This window comes from Macaca mulatta, chromosome 1, assembly GCF_049350105.2.
Source record: "Macaca mulatta isolate MMU2019108-1 chromosome 1, T2T-MMU8v2.0, whole genome shotgun sequence".
NCBI lineage: Eukaryota > Metazoa > Chordata > Mammalia > Primates > Cercopithecidae > Macaca > Macaca mulatta.
In genome coordinates, this window is record NC_133406.1 from 50,666,563 (window position 1) to 50,691,504 (window position 24,942).

Here is a 24,942-nt window from a genome sequence, read left to right on the forward strand (position 1 = left end):
CTTCTTCCAGGGCACCAGATTTATAAATTTACTGTGAACATGTTTCCTTGGTTGTTGAATAGGCATTCAACAATTTAACATATTGAAACTGGAATGCCTGATTCCCTCTTTCCCTTCTGCCCTCACACAGAACAAAAACAAGTCTGCTCTTTCCTCAGTGTTCCCACTTTAGTAAGGGGTAGTGGTACCCTATTCCTGCAGTTGCTTAGGCCAGAACTCTGGTGAAATCTTTGTCACATCTCACTTCCATTCTATCAGCAGGTTGTTTTTTTCTGTCTTTAAAAGTATGACAGTTTCTTACCATTCTACCCACCCTATTTCATCCTTCCTTTTTAGATTATTGTATAGCTTCCTCACAGATCCCCACTCTTTTTTTCCTATAGTGTAATCTTAGCAGTAAAGAGTGTCCTGCTTTTGAAAAAGTATATAAACTTGATTGTGTCACTCTTAGAATAAAACTCATACTTGTTACCTTGGCAGTGATCTTGCCTCTGCCTAAATCTCTGTGACTTCATCTTCTACCAGTCTTCCTTTGCGCATAACAGTCAGTCTTTTTTATCTTTTAGCTATGCCAATCTTAGCGCCTTTGCACTTTCTCTTCTATCTTGAGTTCTCGTTCTCTGCATTATCACATGGTTCACTCCCTTACTATTTCTTTTAGATCCATGCTCAAATGTTTTTCCAAATGTTGTTCCATCAGAGAAGACTTCTCTGACTACTCTAAAATATAATATCTCTTTCCCCCTTCTGTGGTTGTTATGTAGTGCCATCCTGATTTATTTTTCATCAAATCTGGTACATGGACCTGAAATTATATGTCTGTTTATGTACATAGTGTCTGTCGTTCCCATTAGAAGGTAAATTCTAAGGGGACAGACAGTCATTTGTCTTGTTAAATACCCAGCATTTAGAATAGTGGTGCATGGTAGGTTCTTAGTAAATGAATAATTATTAATTTACTCTCTTACAGAGTACAAACACGTTGGTATAATAGAACTATTGGATCTTACTTTGCTGAGTGTGGAGTGTAGTACCTTTAAGTCATTAATACCTGTCTTGTCGTGCATGGCTTTAAGCAGTAAGATTGATTTCCACAGAGAATCTTGTGTATAATGGAAAGATCATCATTAGGAATGCTTTCTTCCTATGCTATCCTCATTCAATAAGGACTTATTACATGCTTATTCTTAAAGGCATTATGCATTGTGCAAAATGCCAAATCCCTGTCTTAAACATGTAAACATGCTTACTGTCATGCAAGGGAGACAAACACAAAAGTTTAGAATCCAGCAGTATTGAAGAGGGAGTCTCAATTCTGTGAAGAGGATAGAGTTGGGAAGGATAGAAGAAACTTTTTTATTTTTATTTTTCTTTCAGAGATGGGGTCTCACTACATCGTTCAGGCTGGTCTTGAAGTCTTGGACTCAAGCAGTCCTCCTTCCTTGGCCTCCCAAAGTGTTGGGATTGCAGGCATGAGCCACTGCGCCCAGCCATTTTTTTTTTTAAATCAAAGCAAATTTGATTCTTTGGAGCAGTGTTTCTCTAACTTTTTAAATGATGGTTCATATGGTTTGAAAATAGTGTGTGTGTTTGTTTGTTTGTTTATTTTTGGCCTCAGAAGATGTGGTATAAAGTCTAAGATTCTCTATTCTTAAGCGTCACAGGCGAGCCTGATAAATAGGCTAGTTTTGGGGAAGCGCTTCAGAGCAAATGGTTTTTCTTTTTAGAATCAAAAGTAGAGTTGCCCTGTATCCACATATGTCATTTCCTTTAGTTTCTATAGGACAAATTTAGTCACTAAGCATATTGCTTTGCTACTTTTTAACGACTGTTAATTTAATAGTTTAATGAAAAGGTTGAGCAAATATTAAGACTGTATTCTTAGGAAGACTAACAGGTAAAGACGTTAGTTCTTAATTTATACATTTAACATGGTCTCAGTAAGAATCTCTGGTTTTTCTTGAGATAGGAGTAGAACTAGACAAGGTAATTCTAAAGTTCATTGGCAAAAGTAAGCATCCTAAAAATTTGTAGAAGAGCATTGAGAAAAGGCTAGTCATTCTAGAGAACTTAAAACCCTGATAATTAAAAAAAAACTAAATGAATAGATACACTAATAAAACAACTTTATCTGTTAGATGAGAAATCTATATGTGAATTTAACATGTTAGTAAAGAGACATGTCAGGTCAATGGGAGAAAGGTGGGATTATTCAGTTACAAGCTGATAAAAGTAGTAAAGTTCTGTACTATAAAAAACAAAAGACATGACACACTGGGAAAATATATTAATATTTCAACTCATCACAGATAAAGGGCTAATCTCACTAATATATGAAGGGTCTTAGAACTTTATGCATAAAAGACCACTCTGTGGATTATGTCATAAATTCACAGAAAAGGTGATAAAATCATGAAAAATGCTTAATTTCATTTATAGTAAGAGAATTGCAAATTTGAACTATACAGAGATAGGATTTTTTTTTTAACTGATAGACAAAAATCTATAAATTTGATAATGTGGTCTGGTGGAGCAGTGAGAAAACAGATATTCTACTATATTGTCGGTTATAATGTTAGTCAGTACACCACTACACTCCCACTGAAGAATTGGCAGCAGTCTAACATTACAAATTTAACATAGAAATAAATCCTGTGTCTAGAACTTTATCCTAGAGGTATATTTTGTTTAGCTTTTGTTTACCAGTTGTGAATAACTAAAAATTACACGTGTAGGGCGAATGCTAACTTTATTTTATTTTATTTATTTTTATTTACTTATTTTTTTGGGACGGAGTCTCGCTCTGTTGCCCAGGCTGGAGTGCAGTGGCGCAGTCTCAGCTCACTGCAAGCTCTGCCTCCCGGGTTCATGCCATTCTCCTGCCTCAGCCTCCCAAGTAGCTGGGACTACAGGCGCCCACCGCCACACCCGGCTAATGTTTTGTATTTTTTTTAGCAGAGACAGGGTTTTACGGTGTTAGCCAGGATGGTCTCGATCTCCTGACCTCGTGATCCACCTGCCTCAGCCTCCCAAAGTGCTGAGATTACAGGCGTGAGCCACCACGCCCTGCTGGTGAATGCTAACTTTAAAAAAATCTTGCCATTATATATGTGTGTGTGTGTGTATATATATGTGTATATATATGTACATTTATATATTTATGAAAATATATGACATGACTTTGTATTAATATATTGTGCCATTGTTTGTAATGACAGAAGACTAAAATTGAACAGCTCGTCAACAGGGACCTAGTGAAATAAATTGTAGTTAGGCCATACAGTAGAGTACTCAGTAACTATAAAAAAAAGAGTTAAGGAGGGCCTGACGCGGTGGCTCACGCCTGTAATCCCAGCACTTGGGGAGGCCAAGGTGGGTTGATCACAGGGTCAGGAGATGGAGACCACTCTGGCTAACATGGTGAAACCCCGTCTCTATTAAAAATACAAAAAAATTAGCCGGGCGTGGTGGCATGTGCCTGTAGTCCCAGCTACTCTGGAGGCTGAGGCAGGAGAATGGCGTGAACCTGGGAGGCGGAGCTTGCAGTGAGCTGAGATCGCCACTGCACTCCAGCCTGGGTGTCAGAGCGAGAATCCATCGCAAAAAAAAGTTAAGGAAATGCTCTACTTACTGATCTAGAGGGATATGGGAGATAAGTTGTTAGGTAAAAAAGAAAACGGTTTAGAACAGTATGTTTAGTATGTCACCTTTCGTATTAAAAAGGGTAAAAATAATTTCGTATTTCTTCTATCTACAGAAAGAAATTCTAGAAGGATATGTAAGAGACTAGTTGGCTGCATAGGGTGGTGGGAACTAGGTGAATAGGGACAGGTATACTCCTTTTTGTTGAGCCATTCAAAAATTAATTTAATTTTAAAAGTAATTTAGTTTTTACCAGTTGTGAATAAATGAAAATTGCATGTTTAGGGTGAATGCTAACTTTAAGAAAATCTTGCCCATATATATGTTTGTGTATATATGTTTATGTATTTACTTATTTATGTTTAGAGATACCTTTTTAGGTATCAATGTTATGATGTTGGAGCATATACTTTGAAGCAACTAATTTCAGTCAGATCATCTCAGTAATTTGTAAGCTGAATTGGTAAAAATAGTTTGTCCTCTTAGAGACTTTGTAGTATAGATTAGTCTTTTAATAAAATGTTTTTGCAGAGCTGTTTTAAAACTGAACTTTTTACCGAGAGAAAATCACCATATAGAAGTATATAAAAAACTTAAAGCATTTCACTTGTAATAATACCCAATATGTATGTTGAAATAGTAATCCTTACATGAATCTTTTTATATCTTCAGCAACATCGGCAAGTATAGACAGAAGCGCTCCCTTAGAAATAGGTCTTCAGCGATCTACTCAAGGTATGTCTTGTTGCATGTTTATATTGAACTTTCAGAAACCCATTCCAAACTACACATTTATTTATTATAAATAATAAATAAGTTCTCTTTCTTTTATAGTCAAACGAGCTGCAGATGAAGTTTTAGCAGAAGCAAAGAAACCACGAATTGAGGTAAAGAAACTTGATTTTAAACAATTTTATTTATATTCTTATTGAAATCGGGATTCTGTAGTAACAAAGATTCTTTGATTGCAGTAACTTGAGAAGCTGTTTTTCTGGGAAAAATTTTTGTGGTAGAAAGAACAATTGATTAATAAGTAACTCAAGCTATAGTTTTAAGCTCTCACACATGCAAGCTATGTGATGGACAAATCATTTTATTTTCTTTGCTTTTATATTCTTATTGAAGAACATTGGCTCAAGGGTCAGAATTCTTTTTCCTTTCTTTTCTTTCTTTCTTTTTTTTTTTTTTTTTTAAGGCAAAATCTTTCTCTGTCACTCGGGCTGGAGTACAGTGGTGTCATCATAGCTTACTGTAGCCTCGACCTCCGGGGCTCGAGTGATCCCCCCACCTCAGCCTCCGAGCAGTTGGGACTGCAGGTGCCTGCCACCATGCCTGGCTAATTTTTTTTTTTTTTTTCCAAATAGAGACAGGGTTTTTAAAATACAGACTTTCTTTATGAAAGGCCAGATAGTAAATATTTTAAGCTTCATGGGCCATATAGTTTATGTTGCAACTATTTAATATTGTAGTGTGAAAGCACTCATAGACAATACATAAATGAACAGATGTGGCTATGTTTCTATAAAAAACTTCAGAAAACAGATGGCGGGCAAGAATTGGTCTTTGGGATGTAGTTTGCCTACCTTTGAAACAATGTGTTATGGGTACTTGCTTTACTGCTCAGAGCTGCGAACACGAAGTACCTACTACTTTAATGTAATTTTAATTAAGGATATTCTGAGACATGGATCTGATATTTTTTAAGAGAATGATAATTGATTCATTGTTACTGCTCTATGCTATGTGTTATTCTAAGTACTTTATATGTATTAACTCATGTAATCTGATTTGCTCATAGATGATATGCACAGTACTCCCAGAACTCATTAAGTTGGTAGAACCATGCATGTCATCTATGAGCGAATAGGCTCAGACAGAGTAAGTGAATTGCTGAGGTTTGAAGAACCAGTTGGAACCTTGGCAGTCTGGTTTCTAGCCATTCCACTAGGTATAAATTTTGTGGTAGTAAAACTGAATATTTCCCCTTATATGAAAGGAGATTGTGACCTGTGGTTAAACAGTGTGTATGAATTTAGGGATACCATTTATTTGATCTCAAATTCCTGGCCTCAAGCAATCTGCCCACCTCGGCCTCCCAAAGTGCTGGGATTACTGCCATGAGCCACTGCACCCAGCTCAAGGGATGCCATTTATTTGAAACAATCTGAACACCACAGTCTGTTTGAAAAAATTCAATGTGGCAGAAGTCCTAGTTTCCTGGGATTCCAGTAACTTAAAAAATCAGCAGGAAATGGCATAATACATTTTTTTTTCAAATCATTTGTAGGGTTGAAATGTGTTACATAAACAGCTACGGTTTTCAGCATTTGTTTTCAGTTCAGTGTATGTCTTTTGAGGACCTGTAAGGAACTGTACTAGGAAAGAGAAACTGAGGGCAGAGTTTCTGATTTGATAAAAATCTAGGCCGCAGTTGTCTTTAAAATTGGTAGTTTCGTGAGGAATTTGAGTAATCTGGGCTATATCTTTATTGCATGTGAAAAAGTTGGATGCATTTGCCAAAATATTTTTGCATTTATTTCAGCCGACGTATTCATTTTAAGATTTTTACATGGTAGATTCATAATAGGACATGAATTGGAGCCCAGCACCTTTTTGGATCTCTGGAGTATGCTGATGCTTTTTATACAGTTTTGTATTCTGTTAGTCATAGTCATTGACTCTGGTCCTCAGTTTTGTTATTTGTTGAATGTGAACATTAAACTAAATCAGGGTTACCAGATTTTGTTTTGTTTTTAACCACTTGCTTTTCAGACTAAGTTTTACTTGACATCATAATATGTGAATTAGATAAAAGCTGAGCTACCAGGGTTGAATTTCAGACAAGATCTTGAAGTGGCCCATGAGGCATTTAGTTGGAAGTTTCTAACGTTCTAAGGATCATCCTTTGAAAATCTTTAAGGTTTTCCTTTAAAGCATTTTGATTAGTGCTAATGGATTCAGGACCTGTAGCAACAGAAGAAAAAAAAATGGAGATGCCAAAATGAAATTTTTGACTTTGGTGAAGGCTTGTCATAACATTTGGTTATTAACTTTCTCAAAAAGATGAATTTATTTGTTGTGTCTTTCTGAAGAAAATCAGCTATGATATGGGAAGAACACTTAATCATAAAGAAAAAAGTGGCTAAGCAAGTTTTTCTTAAGCTATTAGATGATTCCAGTCTTTAGATTCAACGTACATTTATTGTTACTATCTTTTGGTAGCTAAAAGTTTTAGTCTTGAAGTTGGCCTAAAGACACTGGTACCTAGAATTGTAGAGGTAGGAAATTTGGTAAGGAAAAGTTATATGTAGTGTTTTTTCTTCTCAAAAGTTAAATAAAAATTTAAAATGCCTTAACCAGTGGTTATTTCCAGGATGAAGAGTGTGTGCGCCTTGATAAAGAGAGATTGGCTGCCCGTTTGGAGGGTCACAAAGAAGGGATTGTACAGACCGAACAGATTAGGTAAGAATTGTTTTTAAGTAGAAAGTAGGTAGTTTAGATATATGTAAAGGTATAAGGAAAAGGAATATTAAAATGCTCCCAACATTTATGTTTACCTCTTGGATTCATTGTATGCCTCTGTGCTCTTAGTTCATAAGAGTATGTGTGGGGATTGGAAGTTAATGTGTTTATCATGCTTTTTGAAAAGTCTTCTTGATTCTATTACCATGTTGGTCTTTCTTTTTAAAAATTGCTTTCTAAGTTGAGAAATTCATTTTATGTTATCTCTTATTGATTATGTACAGCAGAGGTCAGCAAACTTTTTCTGGAAAGTGCCACATATTAAATATTTTTAGCTTTGAAGGTAGTATGGTCTCTTGAAACTACTGAGCTTATGTGGTGTAGGGAAAGCAGCCATAGACAATACATAAATGGATGGGCATAGTTTCTTCACTTTTTAAAAATGTTTTCATTTTTCTGGATTCCGACTACTCAGACTCTACTTGAAGTTGTTTGACAGCTCACTTACGTTTTTTTCTTTTTTTGGATTCTTTTCTGTCTGTTTATATTCTTTTTTGAATTATTTTTGGATCGTTTCTGTTGTATTGAACTTTAATTTTTGTTTTTTTGGAGATAGATTTTCGCTCTTTCGCCCAGGCTAGAGTGCAGTGGTGCGATCTTGACTCACTGCAGCCTCCGCCTTCTGGTTTCAAGCGATTCTCCTGCCTCAGCCTCCCAAGTAGCTGGGATTACAGGCACCTGCCACAATGCCCGGCTACTTTTAGTAGAGACGATGTTTTCACCATGTTGGCCAGGCTGGTCTCAAACTCCTGACCTCGTGATCCACCCGCCTTGGCCTCCCAAAGTGCTGGGATTACAGGCGTGAGCCACCGCGCCTGGCTGAACTTTAATATTTTTTTCTTTGACAGTTCACTTATGTTCTTTTCTTTTTTTGAATTCATTTTCTGTCTGTTATAGTCTTTTTTGAGTTCTTTTTGGATAGTTTCTGTTGTGTTTTCAACTTTACTTAATTTTTTTTTCTGTAATCCCATGCGTGTTTAGTCTCCAACGTTGTAGTTTTCATCTCAAGTTTGTTTTGCTCTTTTTTTTTTGAGATGGAGTTTGGCTCTTGTGACCCAGGCTGGAGTGCAATGGCGTGATCTCGGCTCACTGCAACTTCCGCCTCCCGGGTTCAAGCGATTCTCCTGCCTCAGCCTCCCGAGTGGCTGGGATTACAGGCATATGCCACCACACCCGGCTAATTTTTGTATGTTTTGCTGTTTTTTAAAAAACATACCTACTTTATCTTTTTATTTAGCTTGTTGAAATATAGAACATAGTTCTTGTAATTATTTTCATGCCTTGAGATTAATTGATATTTCTCTTAATTCTGCTTTATTACATGTCTGCTTTATTACATTTTCCTGCTTTATTACATGTCATGTGATCTTTGATTGCACACCAAACATTGTGTATACTTTTTACCTTGTCGAGTGCTAGATATTGTTATATTTCCCCACATCGTCTTTAGCTTTTTTTGGGACACAGTTAAATCTCTTGGAAACAGTTTTGGTCTTGATTTTAACTTATCTGAACATTGGTCTGCTAGGGTAATTATTCCCCACCCACTGAGGCAAGACCATTCTGAGTACGTAATACCTCATGAACATGAGGTTTCATTCTGGCTAGTGGAACAGGCACTATTCTTCACCTTGTGTGGCCACTAGGCATTATTCTGTCTAATTATTCTGTCCAAGGCCATGTCTTGGAAACTTACAAGGCAATAAGCTGAGGCAGTCATAGGGCTTACCTTGTTTGTTTCTCATTTGTTAGGGAATTACTGTCCTTCATTGCTTGATATCTAGCATCTAGTAAACCATTGTTTTATGTATTTTGACTGGTTATTTAAAGGCTGGAGGGTTAGTCTAGTCTCTGGTACTTCATCTTGGCTGTAAGTAGAAGTTCTATGTTTCAAAGTCCATTGGAGGCTTGATTATAGTTTGGAGAAGTACAGTGGTCACCCAGCCACCTTCCGGGGATATGTTCCAAGACCTCCAGTGGGTGCCTGAAACCTCGGATAGTCCTGAACTCCAGCCAAGGAATCCCAAGGTCACCTTGTCATTTAAGGGAAGCACTTTGGGAGTGGCATATGCGAATTGCTAGCGTCACTACTCTTGTGTTTTGGGGCCATTATTAGGTAAAATAAGGGCTACTTGAACCTAAGTACTTTGATGCTGCCATTGTCAATCTGATAACCAAGATGGCTATTAAGCGACTACTGGGCAGGTAGTGTGTACAGTATCGATACATTGGACAAAAGGATCATTCATGTCTGGATATCCCAGGCAAGTGTCCCAGGCAGGACAGTACAAGATTTCAACAAGCTACTGAGCATGGCACATAATTTAAAACTTACGAATTATTTATTTCTGGAATTTTCCATTTAATATTTTGGACTGTGGTTGATAGCGGGTGACTGAAACTGGAAAGCCAAACAGTGGAGTACTGTATTTGAATTTGGCTTAAGGTATGCTGGTGTGCTTTAGATTTTAAGGGAAATCTGCACAGTATTACACAAAATGCATCAAATGCCAGGTGCATATGAGCACTACTATAAAGTACCTTCATACCTAATCTAAATAAAATTAGAATACTATATAATACTACTGTATTTAAACCTGCAGGGATTTTCATCCTTTTTCCAGATTTTGTGTAAACATAATTCAAGATTTTCATCTTGTGACTAAAGTAATATTTTTGTCTACTGTTATTAAGGTACCCAAACACTTTTTAATTCTTTTTCTCGTTTTACATGATAAAAGATACTTTGCTTAAGATTATCGTTTTATGACATGTATACTTTCAGTGTTAAGTCTTTTTTCATATTTCTGCAAACATAGTCTCTTTTTACTATTTTGCCTATTTGAAAATCAAGGAAAGGGAAGAAAAAGGAAACTGTATAAAATAAAATACGGTTTTATCTTCCAGAGATTAAAGGAGTATGTTTTTGTGACATAAAAGCCTGTCACTTAATTATGTTCTGCACTATGGCATACAAGTTTGAAACCTTGAAATAAATTTCAAGGAAAACCTAGGCTTTGAACTTTCTGTAGGATGGATTTTTTACCCCCTTCCAAAGTGGCCTCTGTGTGTGTGTGTAATTTCTATAGACAGAAAAAATACAAAGAAAAGCACCTATATTAATGAGTCCTGCTTTTTTGCGGTGAAGAGATGAAAAACCATCAAGAATTTTGTTGCACTGACACTTCTAAGAAATTACTAATTTGCTCTCAGTGTAGTATCTTGACATAAATTCTTTATAAAAATTTTATTGTAATTGCAGAATAGCAAGTCAGTCTTACAGATAAGAAAACCTTAATTATTGCCCTTAAAGTGTTTTTAACAGAAATTTATAAATGTAACAAAATATATTTATGATACACTCCGGGAATCCTTGCTGTGAAAATTTAAAAAAGAAATTGCTTTTAGGTCTTTATCTGAAGCTATGTCAGTGGAAAAAATTGCTGCAATCAAAGCCAAAATTATGGCTAAGAAAAGATCTACTATCAAGACTGATCTAGATGATGACATAACTGCCCTTAAACAGAGGAGTTTTGTGGATGCTGAGGTAGATGTGACCCGAGATATTGTCAGCAGAGAGAGAGTATGGAGGACACGAACAACCATCTTACAAAGCACAGGAAAGGTAATTTATTTTACTCATTCATTGGAGTGAGAGAGATCGAGAGAGAGAGAGTGTGTGTGTGTGTTTAATCTGTGGTTATAGAATTGGTTAAAGTTTGCTCTTAGGTGGAAGTTTCAAGTTTTATCTCTTTGAGAGCTCACTAATAATGTAGATTTCCAGATGGTGATTTTTACCATTCCATTCTTGAATATGGTTGTTATTCATCAGAGATGCTGATGAAAAAGTAGGAATCAAAATACAAGCTCCTTCACCTGAAACATGATTTGCAAATCAAAGAATGGTCTGGTTTTCCTGTTGAGTCATTTTTGCTTAAACCTAATAAACAAGGAATAATATTGATGACAAGTTCTCTGGTTATTAATGCCATCATTTTTTTCCCACATAGTAGAGAACTTATGGAAATCTGTAGCAAACATTTATTGAGTATATTTTATACACTATATTCTGTTGTGTGGGTATAGCAGTTTTTTCATTTGTTCCCTGTTAGTGGAAATTGTTTTCTTTTGTTTTTGCTCCAAAGAGGGTGCGATTTTTCTCCCTTTCTCTGGCCTTCCTTTCTTCTCTCTACCTCCCTCTGCCTTCCTCTCTTTCTCCTCCTGTTTCCCTCTCTTCCTCCTTCCCTTGCTTCCTTTTCACCGTTATGAATAATGCATCAGAAAACATTGTTGTACATATACCTTTGTGTATTTATGTGTATATAGACAAAGGATTAATTCTTGGAAACAAATTGCTGGTTAAAGGAGATATGCACTTTATATTTTGAAAGATAAAAATCTGAAATACTTGAATGTCCAGTATTTTCATGGATCTCCAAAAAGAGGATGCATTTACCCTGATTTATGTACTTACTTTCATTTGTCTTTTCCTCTTCAGTGCCTCAATTTTCTCTTAAATGTTTTCTCCACTGATGCACACTCGTTAATAGTGATGATCTAGTAAGAATGTTGAAGTGTGCAAGGTTACTTGTGAAACGGAAATTTAACACAGTTTTAGGCAAATTGGTTTTGGTTGTAGAATTTTGGGATTTTAGCCTTCAATTTACATTGCTATTTTAGTAGAAGTAAAGTTATGAAAAGAGTATATGAAGAAAATAATCATTTCTTTTTCTTTTGTACTTTGACTTGTTTTACAAAGTACCTAAGGTTAAGTTTAAGAATCATTCTCCAGAGCTTAGAATTGTAGAGAAATCTGAGGATGTGAGTGAACTTCCATTTTTGCTCTTTACAATAAAATGATTTGTTGATACTGATTTTCACTGTCTAGTATGGCTAATACTTGAGTAATATTGTGACTTATGTTGATCCACCAGTGTTCATTCAAATCAAAAAATCTCAAACTCATAGTAGAGGAATAAAAACAGGTGATATACCCTACCTAACTTTTAGACCAGACATTACTTTTTCAAGTAATTGAGGTGAACAATTTTCTTTGAGCTCTAGGTGGCAGGATTGTACCATCCTTTCTAAACTTACTGATTTAATATTGTTGGTACCACTATATCTTTTAAAAAGTAAGTTAATAAAAGAATTGTAGCTCGGCTTGCGTAAATGAGTATTATTAGCATTTAAAAAAATACTTTGATAGTCTGTGTATTGTTTTTATCAGGTACACTCTAAAAATACTCTTAGGCAGGTGAGAATAAAAAAAATACTCTAGATACTTAAAGCCTTGTGGATTTTAGATAGACCTTCATTATTACTAGTTATCAGGGCTTTCTTATTTTTTGAGTTTCAGGAACAAAAGTTGGGTTGAAGATTCATGAGAGGCTGGGTGCGGTGGCTCACGCCTGTAATCCCAGCACTTTGGGAAGTCAAGGCAGGTAGACCAGTTGAGGTCAGGAGTTCAGTTCCAACCTGGACAACATGGTGAAACCCCGTCTCTACTAAAAACACAAAAATTAGCTGGGCATGGTGGCGTGCTCTTGTAATCCCAGCTACCCAGGAGGCTGAGCCAGGAGAATCGCTTGAACCTGGGAGGTGGAAGTTACAATGAGCTGAGATTGTGCCATTGCACTCTAGCCTGGGTGACAGAGTAAGACTCTGTCTAAAAAAAAAAAAAAAAAAGATTTCATGAGAAGTATAAATATGTTATTTTTTTCAAGGACCCCAAATAAAGCAACTTGATTTTATAATGCCATTTAGAAAACACACTTTTAAACTTACATAAATTAGGTGAAAGATTTATACCATCTGAAGAGAAATGTATATAAACATATATAAATTAGTGTATGTTCATCGTTGAAAAACTGATAAAAGGATATTACTAGAAGGAAGATGTTAATCACCTGTAATTCTACTACATAGCAGATTGATGATAATATTGATTAATATCTCTTTATTTTTAAAGTAGTGAGATTTGCTTTTCATATATTTCCAACTATTTTTATAATAAGACTAAGATTTTATGTGCATTTTTCACTGTATTGACCTTTGCAGTGATGGCGCAAAATCAATGGTTGGTAAAACTGCTGGTCTTGGTGTGAATCAAGGCAATGGCACTTAACTTTACTGGTAGCCATTGTGTTCTTTACTCACTAATGTCCTTGATGATGTTTTTAAAATTTATGAATTTTGTTAAATCTTGACCCTCAAGTATGTCTTTTTAATATTTTGTGTGATGAAATTGGAATGTAGAAAGCACTTCTGCAAACATGATGGTTATTCTCATCAAGAGACTTGTGCCATTGTATGAAGTATGAACTGAATCAACATTTTTTTATTAGAGTGTTATTCAGACTTGGTTATTTGGCAGATTTTTTTTTTTTTGAAAGTGAAGGAAATAAATATGTTCCTTTAAGGAAAGCAACTGATAGTATTTGTTGCCAATGATAAAATGAGAGCTTTCATGAGAAAATTAGAATTTTGGGAAGTTTCTTTATGCTGCTGTCACCATAACACTTTTCTGATCCTTTTTCTACCCATAAGTAAAGAAACAAGCAATTTTCTAGTTCTTAAAGTCTTCTAGTGAGTCTTTTACAAATAATATTAACAAGTATAGTTTGTTGATACTGTATAATTAACCATGTTAATATTTGGAAAATGTGCATAATTCAGTGACTGATATTTTCCAGATGACCAGTGAATGCTGTCACAAATCATACATGGGTAAAAAGTTCATTTAAAGTGCAAGAGAGACTGATGGATTTTAAAGTACCTATACAAAAAGTTTATGGATGTGGTTTCCATGTTGCATTAACCTTTAAGAACCATTTATTGCATTATGGTATGATATCAAAGAAGACTATCCACAGTTACCTGAAAAACTACTAGAATGTTCTTCCCTTTTCCAACTGTTTGTGTGAGGATACGTTTTCTCTGTATTCTTTGACCAAATAAGAGAGCACAGTGAATGTTGAATGTAGAAGCCTATCTGAGAATATAGCTGTCTTCTATTAAGCCAGAGATTAAGGAAATTTGCAAAAATTAAAAACCTGCCACTGTTTCTTGTCATTACCTTTATGCATTTTGAAAAGTGATTTTTCATGAAATATGCTATTATGTTTACATGAAATCTTGTCTTCTTATTTTTAAAAGAATTTAAATTTTTTTCAGTTTTAATCTTTAATTCAATAGATACTGTAATTCACACAAACTTAAAGCTCTTTGGGGTCCTCAGTAATTTGTAAGAGTGCAAAGGGGTCCTGAGACTTATATTTGCTGCTCCAGAGAATTATAGGAATTAGTTAGCACTGCAACTGATATAGTGATAATAGTGATGTTTCAAGCAGCCTCTCATTTTATATACATATTTATTTGTATAGTATTTAACATCTACAAACTAGGCCAGTGCTAAGCACTGACCGGAGGTGCATTGGTCTTAGCTCTCACAGAAGTTACACTCTTTAGCAGAAGTCAAAATTAAATAAGCAGTAATTATTAGGTACATTGTAGGGCAGACACCCAGCAAGGGCAGTTAACTTAATTGAGAGTAAAGAGGAGTGACACCTAAAGAATAAAACCTAGTGAGAGAGGTGAAAGGGATAAGGTGGGAAGAGTGGTACAAGCCAAGGAAACAGAATGCTTTGTTTAAAGAAGAGAAATTATGTTGTATTTGAGGTTCATGAGGGCAGTGACCATGTCTTTTTTGATCATGATTGTACCCAAGTGCCAAGCAAGGTATTTGGCTTAGAGTAGATTCTTACTACATATTCCTTCAAATGTTAAGCGATTGATAGGCAGCATAAGAAGAGCCCCAAAGGAACTGTCAGACATTAGGGGTAAAACCAAGAGAGAGTAGCATCTCAGAGGCCAAGTGTCTTTGTCTGTTTTCTGCTGCTGTGGATATCACAGACTGGGTAATTTGTGAAGACAAGAAATTTCTCACATTTCTGTAGGCTGGGAAATCCAAGAGCATAGCAGTGGCATCTGGTGAGGGTCATTTCATGGCAGAAGGCAGAAGCAAGCAAGCAAGCAAATGAGACACAGAGAGAAATGGGGCCAAACTTCTTATATTGGGAATCTGAGCCCACTTTTGCAATAACAACATTAATCCATTCGTAAGGGTGGAGCCCTTATGACCTACCTAATCACCTCTTAAAGTCTCCACCTCCTAATACTATTACAATGGAGTAAAATTTCGACATGAGTTTTAGAGGAGACATTCAATCTGTAGCATGAAGGAAGACTGTTTCTTGAAGGAAAAAGTAGTCAGATTAGTTAGCTGTGTTGACTTTTGATCAGCATGTAATTGCATCATAAGTCGAAGAGCATTTGTACTTGTACTTTCCAACTTTATCATGGCTCACTGCAAGCTCCACCTCCCAGATTCATGCCATTCCCCTGCCTCACCCTCCCGAGTAGCTGGGACTACAGGTGCCTGCCACCACACCCGGCTAATTTTTTGTAGTTTTGGTAGAGACAGAGTTTCACCATGTTAGCCAGAATGGCCCTGATCTCCTGACCTCGTGATCCACCCGCCTTGGCTTCCCAAAGTGCTGAGATTACAGGCGTGAGCCACTGCGCCTGGCCTTATTTAGATTTTTACTTGTTTTCTGTTTTTATATTTGAACAGATGCCGAATATGAAATATATGAATACATTTGTAGCAGTTTAAGTAAAACGAAAATGATGAATACCATGGGATTTACAATAATCAGTCTCTGGATGAATATCTTAGTGGCTGATTTTTACATTTGTGTATAATAATGGTACCTTATTATGACATATATAGTAGGGAAGAATTGATAGGAAGATAACTTAGTCTTAAATTATTTATTAAGTAAATTTACTATTGTATATTTAAAGTGGGCTTAATTAAAATCCATTTATATTTTAGAATTTTTCCAAGAACATTTTTGCAATTCTTCAATCTGTAAAAGCCAGAGAAGAAGGGCGTGCACCTGAACAGCGACCAGCCCCAAATGCAGCACCTGTGGTAAGAATGCTTTACTGCTTTACAGTAATTTTAATGAAGTTGCCACTTACATTGCAGTGTAGTAACATTGAAGACATCTTCACATTTTAAAATCAGTGGATTCTAAACCTTTTGCTGCTTCAGAATATCTGAAAGATTTGAAAGCCCTTCCCAGCATTAAAAGTTACTTACTTCAGCAGTAATTCTTAACCACAGCAGTAATTCTTAATATACCTGGGTCAGAGTCTGAAAAAGGTTAATTAAGGAAAACCTTTATTTATTTTAAGTAAACTGTGGCTGGCCTACTCATTGTTGCTTGGGACAATCACTAACCATTGTTAATAACATAAATCTCTGTTACCTCCCAGTTTGGGGTTCTTTTTGACATTATATCTGTTACACCTTGGTGAATGTATTTCTCCTGGTCACCAGCCATACTTTCCTTTAATTGTGCCTCCATTTCAGCTGCTCTGAGAGTTGACTGCCTTCTCTTTGAAATGCCATTTAAGACCCTCCCAAAGTAAATTTCATGTATGACATACAGCCTGTATTTAAATTCAAACATACTCTAATTTTGTTGAAAATCCTTCCAGCTATTTTCATATGATTCAACAAAGGAACAAAACACAAATGAAATTGTTTGTTTTCTGCAATAGAAAATAGAAGATTCTATAAATAGAAAATTTATTAAAAAAAATTTTTTTTTGAGATAGAGTCTCACTCTGTTTTGCCAGGCCTGAGTCACTGGCCTGATCTTGGCTCACTGCAACCTCTACCTCCTGGGTTCCAGTGATTCTTCTGCCTCAGCCTCCCAAGTAGCTGGGATTACAGGCACATGCCACCATGCCTGGCTAATTTTTGTATTTTTAGTAGAGATGGGGTTTCATCATGTTGGCCAGGCTGGTCTTGAACTTCTAATCTCAGGTGATCTGCCTGCCTCAGCCTGTCAAAGAATCTTCTATATTTTTAAAACTATGTCAGGTTTTAAAAGGCATATTGAAATGTATTAGAGTACTAATACAGCCTTTGCAACTACTTTGTAGTAGTTTTATTTGCTCATGAAATTGTTGGAATTTAACTTTTAAAGATGGTAGACTTTTGTTGATAATTAGATAAATACTTTTAGTTGATTCTCCATCAAGTACTTAAGTGCCTACTATTAGACAGTCTGCTAGTGATCCTGAGATACAATAATGAGAAAGATTATAGTCCCTACTTTCTTTGAGCTTGTAGTCTAATACAGCAGTCCCTAACCTTTTTGGCACCAGGGACCAGTTTCGTGGAAGACAGTTTTTTCACGAATTGGGGGAGGGTTTTGGAATGAAACTGTTCCACCTCAGATCATTAGGGTTTAGTTAGATTCTCATAATGACCATGTAACCTAGATCCCTCAGCAGTTCCTTACTTATTAGATGTTTTTTTTTTTTTTTTTTTAAAGGTAGTGAAGTAAGAGCTATGATGGCAAAGCACAGGGTACTTAGAATTATGAATTGGTTGACATTTCGAATAGCAGTTGATAGGAAACATGTCAAACCTTAAAACAGTTCTACCATTTGTGACTGAATATTCTTTCTGTATATTTATATAATCGTTAGAATACTTGAAGGTTTTAATGTTTGGCCCTTGACTATAGAAGTATATGCCTAGTGTGAAGTAAGCGTCTATTTATCATTCTTGATAGGTATTGATAAGTATATTTGGCATAATATTTGATATAGAATCCTATTGTAATAAAATGAAAAGTATTTCAGTCTTCATGAATTTTCCAAGTAGCTTTGAGAATATTGTTAAATATGTGTTTTTAGTTTGTTAAACATTGTGAGTTTTGATAAAGTATTTGTGATTAAATAATGCATCATTAGACTAACAGCCTTTTCTAATTATTTTAAAAAGGATACCTCTTACTTCAGTCTTACTCTGTTTATAATGGATTAATCATCATGGCTTTCATGTTTATTTAAGGATTAATAGTTTGGTGGATAATTCAGCTAAAAGTCTCTAAAACTAAACTCAACATACTTTGAATTTAAGGGTTTTTTGTTTTGTTTTGTTAAAACAATTATTATTGGAAGGAAGAGTATTAGGTCATAAAGATACTTTAGCCAGGTATAGTGGCTCATACCTGTAATCCTAGCACTTTGGGAGACTGAGGTCGATCACCTGAGGCTAGGATTCAAAACCAGCTTGAGCAGCGTGGTGAAACTTTGTCTCTATAAAAAAATTAAAGAAAAAAAATTAGCTGAGTGTGGTGGTACATGCCTGTGGTCCCAGCTACTTGGAAGGCTGAGCGGGGAGGATCACTTGGGCCCAGGAGGTCTTGGCTGCAGTGAGCCATGGTCACACTACTGCACTCCAGCACATTAAATAAGTGATGTTTAAAAATACTAACAAATAACTCATAATTAATTTTTTTACAGGATCCTACTTTGCGCACCAAACAGCCTATCCCAGCTGCCTATAACAGATACGATCAGGAAAGATTCAAAGGAAAAGAAGGCAAGTTGCTTAATTCTTATCTTCCCCTTACTGTGGTTGTGTTGAACTTGAGAGACAGTATGGGCTGATGTTTGGGTAGGGCAAGGGTTGGCAAAGTAATGTCTACAGACCAGATCTTACTCACTGCAATTTTTCATAAATAACATTTTGTTGGGACACAGCCACACTCATTCATTTATGTATTTTATATATGGCTGCTTTGGCTTTGTGACATCAGTATAAAATTGTTTCAGTAGAGACTGTGTAGCCTACAAAGCCTAAAAATATTATTTAGCCCTTTACAGAAAAAAGTTGGCCAACCCTTGGTTAATAGCATGGATTCTGGATCCAGATAGCTTATGTCATATTAAATTTTTGTGTGAATTTTAATGTTACTTTAACTGCATTCTGCCTTAGTTTTCTCCTGTGTGTAATTAAAATATTACTATAGTACCTGTCTCTTATGGTTATTGTGAGTATTGGACTGGTTAATAAATACTAAGTTCCCAGAATAGTATCTGATAGGTAAGTAAATTATCTATAAATGTTTGCTGTTATTCATACTGCTTTTGTTTTTATATAAAGTAGAGATTTTATGTGTTAAGTCATGTTTCTCAAGTTATAAATGTGTATGTGCATTGAGAACTTGGAAACAGATTTTGAGCAATGATGGGAGGACTTATTTTGTGATGGTCTACGTGATATTGTGGCTAATGCAATAGTGAACCATTTCTGCAGTTGTGAGGTGAGACTAATGTCAGTGTAACTTCCTCTTGGAATCTTCATTCATCATGACTTGATTCATGAAAATATTAAGTAGAAGCAGCTGGAAGTTAATGATATTTTTATGCATAATCTGAAATCTTAAGTTTTTTTTAAATGATATGTTGCCTTGATGCAATGAATTTTGTGTGCTGACTTCATTTAGTTGATAAAGGCATGCACTGGATATGTGCCATAGAAAGACTACGTCCATTCTTTCGTTATAATATTCAATGTTTTTCTTGGGGAATGAATTATATAAAGCAGAGGTTGGTAAATTACATCTCCGAAACTAAATATAACCCTCCATGGGCCAAATTGGGTTGTCCCCATTTGATCACATATATTGTTTATTCTGTTTTTGCGCTACAGATACAGAATTGGGTAGTTGTGACAGAGATTTTAAGGCTCGCAGTATGTAAAATATTTGCCTTTGCAGAAAGGCATATTGGGATTCTGTCCTGGCACTCCAATCATTATTTACAACACTGCTGTCTATAAAATATATAATATGGTTGATTGCTGTGGCTCACACCTGTAATCCCAGCACTTTTGGAGGTGGAGGCAGGAGGATTACTTGAGTTCAGTACTTTGTGACCAGCCTGACCAAGATGGCAAGACCCCATCTCTACCAAAAATACAAAAAAATAGCTGGGTACAGTGGTGCATGCCAGTGGTCCTAGCTACTCAGGAGGCTGAGGTGGGAGGATTGCTTGAACCTGCGGAGGAGGGATGGGAGAAGAGGTTGCAGTGAACTGAGATTGTGCCACTGTATTCCAGGCTAGGTGACAAGAGTGAGACCCTATCTCAAAAGAAAAAAAAAAATGTGTGTGTGTATATATATGTATGTATGTATATAAAAATAAGTATATGCCTATGACTGAAACTTTGGAACACTACTTTTTATAACTTTGGGTCTTCTCATGGTATTAGGTGCTTTTAATGGTACTGTCATTGAGTATTAGTAGTAAGTAATTTGGGGGTTATAAAGTATTCAATCTAATTTTTGAACGTAATTGCAGAGATAGTCTTAACCAGCTTCTACACAATAGGCTTGCTGGTCTGTATTTAATATATTAGTATTTTTTACCCTAGTGTCCTTTCTAAAGTTTTTATCTTCACAAATATGGAATTTAATTTTACATAGTAGATTCAAGGCTTTGTTATACTATTGAACCATGACATTCAATGTAGATTATTACTTTAGATTTGTTATAGGTCATAAGATACATGATCTATAAAATCTTAACAGTAAGCCTCTTTTTTTCATAGAAACGGAAGGCTTCAAAATTGACACTATGGGAACCTACCATGGTATGACACTGAAATCTGTAACGGTAAGTTAATTTGGCTGTAGATTTCTTTTGTTCCAGGGATTTTATGTGAGTAGCACATGTTGAAGAAAATATTCTCTTATATTTTTTATTTCAAACATTTTTCTTTGTTGATCACTTGTGCTGATTGATCTGTGTGGTGTATTGATTCATGGGTATCCTGTTTCGTGTTTCTTTTCCTTCAAACTAAGTTGAATATATGTAAACAAAAGCTGATTCGATTAACTTGCAAGTAGGGCAGTGCCACCTCGTCAGTATTTAAAGCCATTAAGTTAGGAGGTCAGTTTGGGAGAGCTTTTTGGCATAATATTCTTTGTTTTTAAAAATGTAATGTCTTACGCTCTTTAAAGAGATGGATTATAGTGATTATAATGCTTACAGAGTATGTAATTAACAGAACTAAATACTTGGGTATCTGTGAATATAAGCCTTTGGTTCACGTTTAGCAAACTTTCTTTTTTTAACCTCCTAAAAATGGTTATTTCTATATATTCTGACCAAGCCATATTTAACACTTTTAATTTTTATTTAGTTAATGATTGGATTGGATTCTAGTAATCTCATTTTGCATATTTATATTCTAGATCGTTATACCTTTTATACTTTTGTTTATATTCTAGATTATACTTTTAAAATACTATGATGTGTATTAAATAGAGTATACTTAAGACACTAATAACCAAACTTTTGTCTTTGCTTGTGAATCATCAGATCTTTATGGACTCTATGTAACATGGAATCATTATATAAGTGCTGTGATTCCTCAGAACTAACATATAACTTTATACCTACGTGAAATTTTTCATGTTTTACTCACTCATTTCCAAAAGCCAATAGCAAGTATAGAGATCTGATTTTAAGTCTGTTTTTTTCTGGACTTCAAATTGGGATTGGATATCAGATGTTTTGTTAATATACTTGTTTTTAAATTGTCATCAGATTTGTTTCTTTGTTTCTGTATTATTAAATTATATGTAGATTAATGAATTCATTGAAGAAGTACTTATTGAGCATTTGTGTCGGATCCTGTCCTTGTTGCTGGTCATACAGCTGTGAATAAATCAGATGAGGCTTGTTTAGATGAGAAGTCAGAGATACTTCTCTCAGGAGGTAACAGTTGAGCAGAGACTTGGATTGCATTCCTCTGCGTCAAGGCAGAGATCAAGACTGAGGTCCAGTTGGGCAACAGCAAGGCGGCCAGTGTTGTTAGAGTTTAGAGAATTAGGGCAAAAGTCATGAGGGATTAGATACTCCTATCTTATGCAGTCTGCCTGGTTCTTCCTGACTTCAATATATAATTCATGGCTAAAGATTTAGTTTTAAATTCTTACATGATTTGGTTATTGACATCTTGGGAACAGAACTTGCCTACTAATCATTTCCCTAAGTGCGACAGGACTTGCCCGCTGATCATTCCCTAAGTGAATTAGTCGTAGAATGAAGTTGTTATCCTTGGGGAGCCATCAAAGTAAGTTTTTTGTTATTTTTGTTATTGTTGTCTTTGCTTTTCTCATCCATCCCTGTAGCTCTGAAATGCCATGAAATGGTTTTATTATCTGAGCTTCTTTGCAAATAGTAAAATCTGTGATGGTTTTTATAGTGGTCCTTTGTACAGAGCAGGTTTTCTAAAATTTAAGGATAGCTTCTTCATTGATCAGTATGAGAATGACATGATTCTGTTACATCATCAGAGACTGTGCTAAATACAAAGACAGGTGAATTTAAGCAATGTACTGAAGTATGCTGAAAAAGAGAGGTGAATTTAAGCAAATTCATGCTGTGTCATTTTTAAAGAATAATCATGAAAAAAGCATTGTGTAGGAATGCAACAGAAAGACTAAAAATGGTTAAATTGCTGATAGTTATATTAATACCCAGTTTGAATATCTGTGGTGTTTGTGATCTGATTTATGCAGTTATTAGAATTAATACCTAGAGAAATTTGAACTTGAAAGCTTTGAAGTTCTCAGATAATTATTTTTAAGTTGTGTCTCAGACTTACGTTTCCAATTTAATATTTTTTTCTCTTCTTTTCTGCTTTGGAATTACTACCTATTTGTGAGCTCGTGAGTTGTACCAACTTTCTACCTTATTCTCCAGTCAAGAAAGTTTCTCCATTATAGTATCCACCCAGACATACAAGGATGTTAAATACATGTTAAAAGGCTTTGCTGCCCAGATGTAACTTCCTTTCTAATTTATGTATAGTTCATTTTTGCTGCCATTGTTCTCCAATGTTTTGATATGCCTGGTTAATATACATAGTTAGTAAAATTAGAATCAATCTATGTATCTTTTAAGTTAAACATCAGATTTCTGATACATGCAAGACTAAATTATGCAGACAGCTAGAATATTTTTATGCAGATAGATTATTTCCTATATATTTTATAGAGAAGGATATATGTTTTGGTAATCACATTTCATAAGAATCATGAAGTAGTGAAAGTTTTTATACAAGTAAAGGCCCCAGGGAGAGTGCTTTGATAATATTTTATGAAAATAAGAATTATTCAAACTTATGGCAACAGAAACCCAGGTATCTTTAAAGTTACAAATTTGTATAGTTGGTTTTCTGGTTAACTTTTGACTTAGGCCATGAAATATGTTTCACAGTAAAGATTCCAGAGGCCCAAGCCATGAAATTGTTGATTTGATAGAGAACTTTTCCCAGTTTGGAGCTTTTTCCCCAAATTTGTTACTTGGGTTCTATAATATTTAAGAAACACTAGGTTAGGCCAGGCGCAGTGGCTCATGCCTGTAATCCCAGCACTTTGGAGGCCAAGGCAGGCAGATCACTTGAGGCCAGGAGTTCAAGACCAGCTTGGTTAATGTGGCAAAACCCCATCTACTAAAAATACAAAAATTAGCCAGGACGTGGTGGCGCACACCTGTAATCCCAGCTACTCTGGAGGCTGAGGTAGGAGAATTGCTTGAACTCAGGAGGCGGAGGCTGCAGTGAGCCAAGATTAAGCCACTGCAGTCCAGTCTGGGTGACAGAGTGAGACTCTGTCTCAAAAACAAACAAAAAAACTCCACTATATTAAACAGATTTTGTGGTTCACGAATCTCATTGTTTTTAATGTATGAGTATCTAAATTGGAAGAATATGCAGTCTTTCTAAGCTTATTTAACCCGCTGAGTTTGCCCCTACCCTAACACCTAGGGAGTATTCTTGGAAAGAACTAGTGTTTCATAGAATCAGGTTAAGTAAAGCTATCTCAGAATTATGTGGAGGTAGAAACCATTCATTGGGGGAAATAACAATATATTTTCATGGTTTCGTTTTGTGAAAGGGTCATATTAGACAAAGAATGTCACTTGACAAAGTTTTTATTGTATAGTAAATGAGAGAATATGATGAAGACCTGTTTTTGTTAGTTGTATAGTAGCAAGGAACCAATTTATGGTTCCACTGGAGAATTAGAAGATGGTGATCACAGTTCACTCTTATTAATAAGGATTTGGTGGTTGCATTGAGAACCACTTCATTTTAACCTGTCTAGCCTGTTCATATTTAACTGGAAGGGTTACAAACTCTAACCTCTATTTGTTCTTAGTGAGTATCATTGACTCTTGATTACCTTTACTGTCTTCATTTTTGAGGAAGCATCTCACACCCTGCAATTATAGAGATTAAAAGGTTTCCTTTAAGATCTTTGCTTGAATTTATTCCAATAGTCATCATCGTTGTTACAATAAGTATGTTTTGGGGAACAATTTTTTTGATAGTGAGTAAACTTAGGTAGTTTTATACAGTTTGTTAGAGGTGTAATATTATCACCATCAATTCTCAGGAGGATGCAGAATCTCAGGCTGTCAACCAGGTTATATTCTTAAAAGCAGGAACACATACATTAGCACCTTCCCCACCCCACCACTGTTTTATAAAGCTTTCTTCATTCCCATTTGGTTGTTGATTAATTTGTTCATCTCTGCTTGAATTGTTACGAGAGTGCTGTAGTAGCAGTAATGTTCTGGAGTTGAGTGTAGAGTTCAGCCCTGCAGATAATGGAGAATTTTTAAAAGCTGTCTTCCTTAGGGCTCTATTTCCTCTTCTTCCTCTTTCCTTTAGCAAGTATTTCTTGAGTGCATGCTGTGTGCCTTGCAGTGTGTCGAGTGCTGGGACATCAACGATGAACAAAACCAGACATGTTCTTATGGACTTAATGATCTGGTTGGGGAGGGACACATTAGTCATACTATAAAATTGTGACTATGCCAAGTATT

At 35.6% G+C, this 24,942-nt stretch overlaps 1 protein-coding gene across 1 annotated transcript in view; it reads left to right on the forward strand.

Moving 5' to 3' along the window:
- The window catches only part of CDC73 (cell division cycle 73), a 140,347-nt gene that overhangs the window by 8,855 nt on the left and 106,550 nt on the right, over positions 1 to 24,942 (forward strand). The window contains 7 exon segments of the mRNA NM_001260567.1: positions 4,315 to 4,377; positions 4,477 to 4,529; positions 7,016 to 7,104; positions 10,573 to 10,789; positions 16,064 to 16,162; positions 18,559 to 18,637; positions 20,651 to 20,715. Coding sequence (NP_001247496.1) covers positions 4,315 to 4,377; positions 4,477 to 4,529; positions 7,016 to 7,104; positions 10,573 to 10,789; positions 16,064 to 16,162; positions 18,559 to 18,637; positions 20,651 to 20,715 — 665 coding nt within the window.